A 10,229-nucleotide genomic window follows, 5' to 3' on the forward strand; every position below is an offset into this window, starting at 1 on the left:
AGGGATGGAGGGTAGACCGTCCACTCACGGCTCATTAGAATCATTATCCGACCTGATTACTGCCATTTAATCGCCTCTTGAGAAAGGGTGTGGGTGGAAAGGCATTCGCGGTGGCTAATTATAAAAACACAGAGAGGAAGCTCGCAAGCAAACGCACCACCACCACTATCCCCTCCTCGCCAGTGAATGCAAAATATCTCTGGGGTTCACGTCTACTCTCTCGCACATTTCCATCAATTTGTGTTCCATTCTACGATATGTTCTAAAACTTGTGGTCGTCTTTTGGTATTCGTTCCTTGTGACATATGAGATGTGCTCACCGATGGGCAGATACGATTGCGTGTGGTGGGGTACAGTGTGCGTACTCCCGTTCTTCCGAGATGTCTTACCAGCGTGGAAGAGTAGACCAATACAGTACAGTGCACCTTTTACAGGAGCTCTCCAGAGCTCCCTCCCGTGGAGGCCCTTCCACCAGCAGTGGCGTGAGCCAGCTATTGCAGGGACTGCGCCTTCACCTTCATCGAGTTCACATCTTCCAAGTTGTAAATCCCCAGCACGCCATCCAGCAGTAGAGACGTTCATGCGAAAGCCAAGAGAAGCTAAGTGCCTGGGAGGGATGTCGACTGCGGAGACGGTGGAATTCTCCCTAAATATTAACGCCTCCGAAATCTCGCTACATAAGGTGTTGCAATTTGCACTGTGAAACTATCAAGGGAGCTTAGTGTTCACATCCCTCACTGGTTTATCCGTAAAATCGACTGAGTAATTCAAATATCATTATTTATGTTTATTATTATTTGTACAAACCTGAAGTTAGCTTTGCACGTGAATTGGCAGCATTTGCTCATCTGTTGCACAAACGAAATCAAGCGACTTGAGACCCAGAGGCGAACAGCAGCTCTCTGCTGCTGCCACCTGCCTATCGCGAGCGGAGCAACGTGGAAGTTAAACGCGCAATGCAACACCCGGGGTGCTGTCATGCTCTATGATGAGAATAATTCACTGGTCAACACACTTTTTCTGGCATAAGGTATTCCAACGGTTTTAAGGTAATTTTGGGGTACTGATTCCAAATCTGGCATCAATTTTTGTCTATCACATTAGGTTTTTGAGATATCAAATATTGCATTTTCAATAACTGCAGAAGAAAAATATTAAATAAATGTGGATATCTACATAAAATGATATTATAAACACACTATCCTAAAAATACAGCACCATATTTTAACACTAAAGAAGTCACTGACTCGCAACAACTTGCAATCATAAGTGACAGAGTTAATTTCGGGTAAAATCAATGAAAATGTGGTATGCCGATAGCATAAAAATGAGATGTGATAGAGCAAATCTGAGATCAGATTTGGAATCAGCACCATTAAATTAGTCTAAAACAGCTGCAAAAGTCCAGGCCAGAAAAAAAGTTTTATTGTTGACCAAATAATCTGTCTTGAATGTCATAAAAAGCACGACTTCCCACCAGCGGTGACGTCACCGCCACTTAGTGGTGAACGGCGGTTGATGTTGTTGTGAAACTCATCTCTGTCATGATCTGTACATCATGTTACAAACAAGTTGTTAGTCACGCACACTAAGCAATCCACAGACCTTCCTATTATCCGTACATTACATTCCTAATTATCCGAGCCATCGCACGGACACGCGGGAGAGACGTGGAAGTGACGACATCTTCCCACGTTTGTTGCGCTTCGCCGCATTATATTGCTGTTCACTTTCACACATCTTGCCCAATCCCCTACCGATGTTCTCAAGAGGTGCACTCGGGGGAGAGGAGGGAAGCCTTTGGCCCCCTCCATACGTCTTGAGAAGGCCGTTGTTATGCAATAGGCCATTTTTAAGACAATTCACAAATGTGAAAATTGCAAAGACACAATGAATAATTCTTCACGTGCATTTAATTTTAGATGCATTTTGTACAACATTTTAAAAATGCTTACGCCATCAATTTCTCTTCCCAAATTTTTAAATCGCCTTCTCGGAAATTTTAAAATTGATACGCCACCACCGAAATTTACGGGCTTCTGAAAAAATTGACCCCCTCTGAATTGCCACTGCGCCAGAGCGCGTGCCAACCGGCCACACGCCCCACGAGCGCCGGCCCCGCCGCCCCGCCGGCCCCGCCGCCCCGCCTACATCATGCTGTTGCCCTCAAAGGGCTTGCAGCGCTCGGAGCGAAAGTAGGCGGCGAGGCGAGGGCGCGCCGACACGCGCGCCTGGAACGCTCGCAGCAGCGCCGTGACCTCCGCCGCCGCCGCCCACTCCTCGGGGAACTGCGCCGCGGTGGCACGCAGGGCGTGCAGCAGCGCCAGGTCCACGTACGTCAGCGAGTCGCCCACCAGGAACCTGCAGCGCGACAACGACAACGATGGCGGGTGAAGGTGTCGCCATCACTTGATCGCACGGCTGCTGGCGCAAGGAACTCCACTTGGGGGAGCTCCAAAGAGCCCCTGTGGAGGGTATTTGACCTCCTCTTTCATGCTGGCTAGACATCTTTGACGAGGTGGGAGTAGCCCACACGAGACGTGCCCACCGACTACCTGGGGTGTACACATTTACACCGCGAGGTGGACAGAGGTGAAGGAGATTCTAAAAAACACTTGCACCATTGTTTCAAGTGTCGACCTCGGGATTGAAAGTCTAGTGTGCTAACCTTAAGCCATGGCAGCATTCCAAATTATTTTTGAAAATGCCAACAGTCGCACAGCCTCATTTGTACAACCTGTGCACAGCCGAGGTGCAACGCCTGGCACTTTCATCGTGTGCTGGACAGGTCAGTCTAGCTTACCCACCTGGTTTGGCCACGCTGGAATCCAGCGGGTAGCGTCAATACGGCTACCGAGTCTCAAGATTCGTTCTCATGAGGGGCCTGCATTGGGATGCTTTGCCAGTTCCACCAATGGCAGGAAACCAAAGTACCCGGAGAAAACGCTCGCACACGAAGAGGGTGACAATCAGCGCTGCCATCTCCCGGCCACGACGTCGCCCCACCCATACAACACCTCACGGTCTAGGCCGTGGTCGCCCAGGTTTAAGCCTGCTTAGCTTCCCACACCTCACGAGGTGCACTCACAGTGCAGTGCGCTAATCGCTGCACCACTGTGCAGTGCGCTAATCGCTGCACCGCCATTCACCATATGTGAACACAAAAAAATAATTCTTGCACCACTTGATGAATGCACATCGAGCAGAAGGCTCAATTTCAATCAATGCAACAATATACCGTGACATGCCTAACGGCTAAATCACACGCCCCTATTATTGTCGCAGATTGTCAACGAGTACTCGTTGACAATCTGGCGAGACAAAAGGTGACCAGGTCGAGCATAATTCTATCCTTGCCATCCCACCGTCATGTTCCTCGGGACGTACTTAATAAATGGTCACGAACTGCGCTTGCATAGGCAGTCTGTAGCACAGAACGGCTTGTCTCTGTGTACACATATGACCAGGAATGTGCCCAATCTCACCACATCTCAGAAGTTGAGCAGATTTCAACTTGCACAGTGCTGGGATGGGTGACCACCATGCACAAAAGACGGTGCAGCATGCAGCGGGCAGTGCCGCAAAATCCGTTCTTCCGCCCTTATCCCCGCTTCGCCAACCTGCGCGAACCAGCGTGGTGAAGTATGGTCAAATACCCGCCACGGCTTGCCGGGCGTGGGGAGGTGTCCTCCTCCGGCACGCACACGTTGACAGTGACAAGTCAAATACACACCCTTGGCCTCCATCGTTGGCCTTGAGGGTGGCCTCAAAGTGTCCGAGAAAGCGGAGCAGCCGTTCCTTCACGAATTTCTCGATGTACGGCTTCGTCTCCTCCTGCTGCGTGAAGTACGACGCATGGAAGTCCTTTCCGTGGAAAGCCAGACGCCCTGTGTGAGACACGGAGGGGTAAAAAATTAAACGAGAAAAAAGCCTTCAAATGACACCTGCAAATTATGGGTTGACCTTAAAAAAATACTTGCACAGCGTGCATGTTTAGGTACATTGTAACCTGGCGTAATGAGTGGGGCACACTCTAGAGAGTCTTTAATCGGTTACCTTCTGGCTATTTAATTAGACCAAGCCGTGCAGTTTCTCTTGCTTGCGCATCAGTTGGGTTTTTTTTATTTTGCAATCACAAAACTGCATCGGTTTCTTATCGTCGAATTTTAACGGACAATCACTGGAAAAATGTAACGATTATATCCCACGGCACACATCTCGCGACATCATTACGTGGCCTCACCCCAAGAAATCTTTAACAAATCATATTGGCCGTGAACCTCCACGCTAAGTGTAACGATTGTCACATCGTCACACGATCCCCGCAGCCCCACCGAGGCACGGCTCTCGTGAAGACAGAGACGGCCGTGGCGACGCTGCCGGTGCCAGCGTTGGTGGTGTTGCGGGAGGACGCACCCTCTGCGATGAAGTCGTGGATCGTGGCGTTGACCTGATCCGCGTGCCACTCGTCCTCCTCGCTCTGCGGCCACAGGCCCAGGCGTCGGCCCAGGTAGCGGCAGATGACGGGCGTCTGCGACAGCGTGAACGATCCTGTGGGACAGCAGGTGCGAGGACACCCATTGACAAGATACAGTACTGCGTTCATATCTACTTTAGATCGCGTAAGAAGGGCTCACAAGTGATGTCATCACATCTATCCCTCTAATATAAGGAACGATACAGGAGGATTTCTTCAAAAATCTGGCTATCGCCTGATGAAGCTAGTTGTAATTACTGGTGAACGTCGTACTCAGATGGTAAATGTTGTGGCTTTACCCTCCAACACACAACCGGTGTGCTGTACTAGTGACGAATTGGCCACGTTCTGTTTACGTGACAACCCTTACTAGTTGGCTGTGTCGGGTGGTGGCGGGTTTAACGACACATTTATATATTTACGCGATCTAACCAAAAAAAACCTCCATTATGGATAAACCATTTAAACTAAACCCAGTTTCCAAAGTTCAATTCTTGGCCACAGCTAACGTGGCAGTGTCACTGAAATCTGTACCGATCTTGGTTCCCATCGCATCTTGATCAACCTGCACTGACCTGTACCGTAGGTCAAACAACCTCCATCGCCGTCACGGCAAGGGGAGGCCTTCACTTAACAGCGGGTTGGCAATGCGCCGTGCGCACAGCGCTGTACTGCGTCCACTCGAAGGGTCGGGGAGGTGAGCGCTGCGGGTTTGATGACCACCGGACCTTTGCGGATGAGCGGGGGCGCAAGCGCGGGGTATTCTTGGTGCTTGCCCTGAAAGAACATGGCCTCAATGCCATCGTTGACCTCGGTGTAAGGTTCACCGGCCTCCTCCAGCACAAGGCGAACGAACTCGGCACGGCCCGCCAGCTTGGGCCAGTAGTAGAGCACCCATCCCTCGTCCTGTGCAGCCATGGCAGTGCAGACAACGATGGAGTTCCCCCTAGGGCACGGGTCGACAGCCAAAACCACAAGAGACGTTTTTCTTCTCGAAATACGTGAAAAACGAGTCTTCTTCAAGAGCCCCAATGCACTGCGTGGTGAATACGAGACGGCGCATCACCACCACCACCTAATGCAGTGCTGCTCATCATCATCATCATGCAGTCATGCTGCATCACCGCATGCGGCATACAGTCTACATGGCCAACGCACTGGCTGGACTATCGTCTCTGACTTGAAAAGCTAAGCCGGCTTCGGCCTGGATAGGTGTCTGGATAACGAGTGAACAGGTGCTATAGGCGTTGTTGGCTGTGCTGTGTTGTGTTGGGGCCCTTGGGGGTGAGGCACCGCGTGAGGTCAGACGCTGCAGGATGTTGGACTCTGCACGGCGCCGTAACTCGAGTGTCCAGCGACACGGAACACGCGACAATACGATCATTAACCCACGTGACGAGTTGAGGCGAGGCCTGGCGAGTTGGAGACTCTGCAGCAGCCGCGTGAACCTTCCTGCTGCTGCTCTTACAGTCTAAACCGTGGCGGGCAGACAACCACCGACACCCCCGTGGCATGCGGCAGTGTTGCTGCTGCTGCTGGGGCAAGTGCTGTTGGCGAGCCGACACGGCACACGAGGGAGTGGGTGGTCAGCACCACGCCCGGCCGCCTTTGTCTCCCCAGTGGCGATGTTTACACTGCACCGGGTACTCAATTGAGGCCGAGTCGACCTAGGGGTAGACGGAGCCCTGCCTGCCGTGCTCGCAGACTCTGTCGGGACAGCGACACGATGCACGCGAGAGACAGCCAAGAAGCACTAAACTCTGTACTCATACAAACATCGTCGTGTTTTGCCTTTTGTTTCATAATAAGTGTTATTTATACAACCCTTTTGCTGACTTGTAAAGTGTTACATCAACAGGACAGGTGTTAACATGTAAAGCAACCACAAACACAAGACCTCGGTTTACAATCTGTGAGTAAAACTATCCACGCAATATGCACAGACGTGGACTGTAAAAACTTCACTATCTTAGGAACAGTAGCAATCAGCACATTTCATCTCTGAAGCGGACGACGACTAAAACATCGTGGAGCTGCGTGGTCGGCAACGGGAATCGAACCCAGGTTCGTAGCGCACACACACACACACGTGTACTCACACACACACACGTGTACACACTCACACACACGTGTACACACACACACGTGTACTCACACACACACACACGTGTACTCACACACACACACGTGTACACACTCACACACACGTGTACACACTCACACACACGTGTACTCACACACACACACGTGTACTCACACACACACACGTGTACTCACACACACACACGTGTACACACTCACACACACGTGTACACACACACACGTGTACTCACACACACACACACGTGTACTCACACACACACACGTGTACACACTCACACACACGTGTACACACTCACACACACGTGTACACACTCACACACACGTGTACTCACACACACGTGTACTCACACACACGTGTACTCACACACACGTGTACTCACACACACGTGTACTCACACACACACACACGTGTACTCACACACACACACGTGTACACACACACACACGTGTACACACTCACACACACGTGTACTCACACACACGTGTACTCACACACACACACGTGTACACACTCACACACACGTGTACACACACACACGTGTACTCACACACACACGTGTACTCACACGCTACTACTGCTCGATGCCAATGAGGCTCAGTTGACGCAGCACGAGAGAGCAGGAGACCTCCTTCTCCTACTACTACACTACTACTACACTACTACTACTACACTACTACTCCTACTACTACACTACTCCTACTAGACTACTACTACACTACTACTCCTACTACTACACTACTCCTACTAGACTACTACTACCCCTACTACTACACTACTACTACTACACTACTACTCCTACTACTACACTACTACTACTACACTACTACTACTACACTACTACTACACCAATACTACTACTGCCCCTACTACTCCTACTACTACTAGTACTCCTCCTTGCCGCGCTCCTCGCGACTCCTCCACTCGGCACGGGCGGCGTGTGGTGGTGGTGATGGTGGTCACCGTGTGTGGTGGTGGAAAACATGGTGGTGGTGGTCACGGCAGGGGCGGGCTGCCAGCTCACGCCCAGCCCCCTCGCACTGCCCACACAAACTCTTCTGGACACGCACACACACACAACACACACCACACACACACCACAAACACACACCACAAACCACACACACACTATGTACACACACACACACAACACACACCACACACACACCACACACACACACTATGTACACACACACACACCACACACTATGTACACACAAACCACACACACACACCACACACTATGCACACACTCACTATGTACACACAACACACACACCATACACTATGTACACACTCACTATGTACACACACAACACACACACTATGTACACACACAACACACACACTATGTACACACACAACACACACACTATGTACACACACAACACACACACTATGTACACACACAACACGTGCGTTTGCTATGGACAGCTCATAATTCGTGTGACCGTCGCCCCGTGCAGAGCTCGCGTCCCTCGTCATGCGAAGAAGAAGAGGGCTCTTTGGTGAATGTGGCTCCCCTGGGCTTCACGAGACGTGCCGCTGCTGCTGCTACCGCTGCATTTACAGCGGAGACGATATCAGCCGCGGTGTGGCGAGCGCGCACGTGGCTCCCTGGTGGTCTAGTGGTTAGGATTCGGCGCTCTCACCGCCGCGGCCCGGGTTCGATTCCCGGTCAGGGAACTCGGTTTTTTTTTTTATAAATTTCAGTTTGGATAATGATGAACCAGGACAAAACTGACACCTTTATTCAAGGCATCATGTTTGCAATAACCACAACACAAGTAGTCAAAAAAGCAAACAAAAAGAAGCAACTCTGATAATGATAATAATATGCACTGTCCTTGAAGTTGATTGGTCCACACCCGAGACGGCTTTCTTTAGAGCCTAGTCCCCATTGGTGTTGGACCAGATGACACCAGAAGGCGTACAACTCAAACACAGTGCAATATCAGAGTATTGAGAGCTCAGGGTAAGCATTTACACTATCAGTTTTGTACCAGTTTAAAAGGGTAAAAACCTACTACTAGATGAACCAGGAGTCGCACTGAGGTTGCCCCGGTTCATGGTGCTATTTGCGTAATCGCTTTGGCGCATAGAAACCACTTTGTATGCATGGTAATGTATTACTCATTGAGGGAAAACGTGCTTTGATGTTATTGCTCGCGTGTTCGTTTTAGTTGGGTTATTCATTTTTTTTACCCAAGTGTTATGAAGAAGGTCCACTTGAACGAAACGTCGCCTATTGCATATACTGTTTTCATTTAAGGGACAGTCTTATTGATGAATGCGATTAGTTTATTTTCATTTCACTGGGGGTTTAGCTTCGTAATGATAATTGCAGGCATTAGAGGCCGCTATTTTTACGATATTGTATTGACAGTACTATACTGTAGTCGTTTTTTGTAACATTTTAATAAAAACTTGACATTTGTGAACTTGCGGGAAGATTGGGTGACTCGTGACGCAGATGGCTTCGTTTTCCATTGAATATTTTCCGGTTAAAACGAGGCCCTGCCGTCTCCTCACCGAAGCATTGTTAGACGGTAGATTGTGTCTATAGTTCATAAGGAAGATGTTTTATGAACTAGACCTGTTCATCATCTTTACTCAGAGTTCAGTATTTCCACTTCCAGGAGAAAAGTAGCGAACCAAAGAAGAGGGGGACAAAAATCAAACTTTTAAATAGAACAGCCACCTTCTTGCTGTACTGCCTCCATGCGGGCAGCCCTCTGCTGGCCCTGCGTGTGGAGGTGATTCTCTTGCGTGATCTGATACCCAACCAACACCTCTGCCAAGTTGCTTTATCACAGATGTGCAAACATGTTTAGCTCCACGATTAATGTGTGTACGTTGACAGTATGAATGAAGCACGTCCACTCGTTCTGCTGACGGAGGCTTCCCCACATCATGCCCGTCACGGAAGCCCTTTGACCATACTTCACCATACTTCACCATATTTCACCATACTTCCCCATATTTCACCATACTTCACCATCATCAGCGTCGACGATAGCAGCTGTTGTGTGGCGACTGCGCACGTGGCTCCCTGGTGGTCTAGTGGTTAGGATTCGGCGCTCTCACCGCCGCGGCCCGGGTTCGATTCCCGGTCAGGGAACTCAATTTTTTTTATTTTTTTTTCAGTTGGGTTAATGGTGAACCAGAAATCGAACTGAGGTCGCCCCGGTTCATGGTGCTATTTGCTTTATCGCTTTGCACATAGAAAGCACTTTTAATCATGGATAATGTATTACTCATTGAGGGTCTCTGCAGTTTACAGAGATGGCACGGCTACCCTCTCTATCAACAAAGGGTTTGAACCCTCGGTTGCTGGCTTGGGGTTGAGAATACAGGACAGTAAATCATTGTATTGGTGCCACAACAGTGTGAAACGTGAGCCCTGCTGGGCGAAAGGCGGCCAAAGGCGCGGCCATGCAATGTGTTGCTCCCACCACTGCTGGCGGAAGGGCCACCACTGGAGGGCGCTCTGGAGACCCCCCAGACTCCTAGAGGACGCGTTGACTCTTCTCGCACGCGGGCCAGATGGCTTGAAGCCGCGCTCTACCCCCACCACACACGCCACCTGCCGATCGAAGGTGGAGTTACACGCCGTTCACGATGCTGTGTGGACAAGGAGCTTTCCGATCA

General features: G+C 50.1%; 1 protein-coding gene and 2 non-coding genes across 3 annotated transcripts; 2 read left to right on the forward strand and 1 right to left on the reverse strand.

Moving 5' to 3' along the window:
* Positions 1-834: 834 nt before the first annotated feature.
* Positions 835-7,374, reverse strand: LOC144943841 (glutathione S-transferase P-like). Its single transcript, XM_078871689.1, has 5 exons — positions 7,147-7,374; positions 5,206-5,423; positions 4,417-4,551; positions 3,734-3,887; positions 835-2,361 (listed from the first exon to the last, which is right to left on the reverse strand). Exons 2-5 carry the CDS (start codon positions 5,393-5,395, stop codon positions 2,148-2,150), a joined length of 693 nt encoding a protein of 230 aa, XP_078727815.1. The 5' UTR covers positions 5,396-5,423; positions 7,147-7,374; the 3' UTR covers positions 835-2,147.
* Positions 7,375-8,192: 818 nt separating this feature from the next.
* TRNAE-CUC (transfer RNA glutamic acid (anticodon CUC)) lies at positions 8,193-8,264 on the forward strand. The gene has a single exon. It is a non-coding gene; the product is annotated as a tRNA-Glu (tRNA).
* A 1,363-nt stretch (positions 8,265-9,627) lies between these two features.
* On the forward strand, positions 9,628-9,699 carry TRNAE-CUC (transfer RNA glutamic acid (anticodon CUC)). Its single transcript has one exon. It is a non-coding gene; the product is annotated as a tRNA-Glu (tRNA).
* The last annotated feature ends 530 nt before the right edge of the window (positions 9,700-10,229 follow it).

This window comes from Lampetra fluviatilis, chromosome 32 (genome assembly GCF_964198595.1).
Source record: "Lampetra fluviatilis chromosome 32, kcLamFluv1.1, whole genome shotgun sequence".
NCBI lineage: Eukaryota > Metazoa > Chordata > Hyperoartia > Petromyzontiformes > Petromyzontidae > Lampetra > Lampetra fluviatilis.

Bases quoted from the DNA above. Each gene is read 5' to 3' on its own strand.
- LOC144943841 (XM_078871689.1), bottom strand. From the start codon at position 5,395: ATGGCTGCACAGGACGAGGGATGGGTGCTCTACTACTGGCCCAAGCTG. The intron at 4,552-5,205 runs GTCCGGTGGTCA...GCTGTCCCACAG, and splicing joins GCCCCCGCTCATCCGCAAAG to GATCGTTCACGCTGTCGCAG. The intron at 2,362-3,733 runs GTGTGTATTTGA...GTCGCGCTGCAG, and splicing joins GCCAACGATGGAGGCCAAGG to GTTCCTGGTGGGCGACTCGC.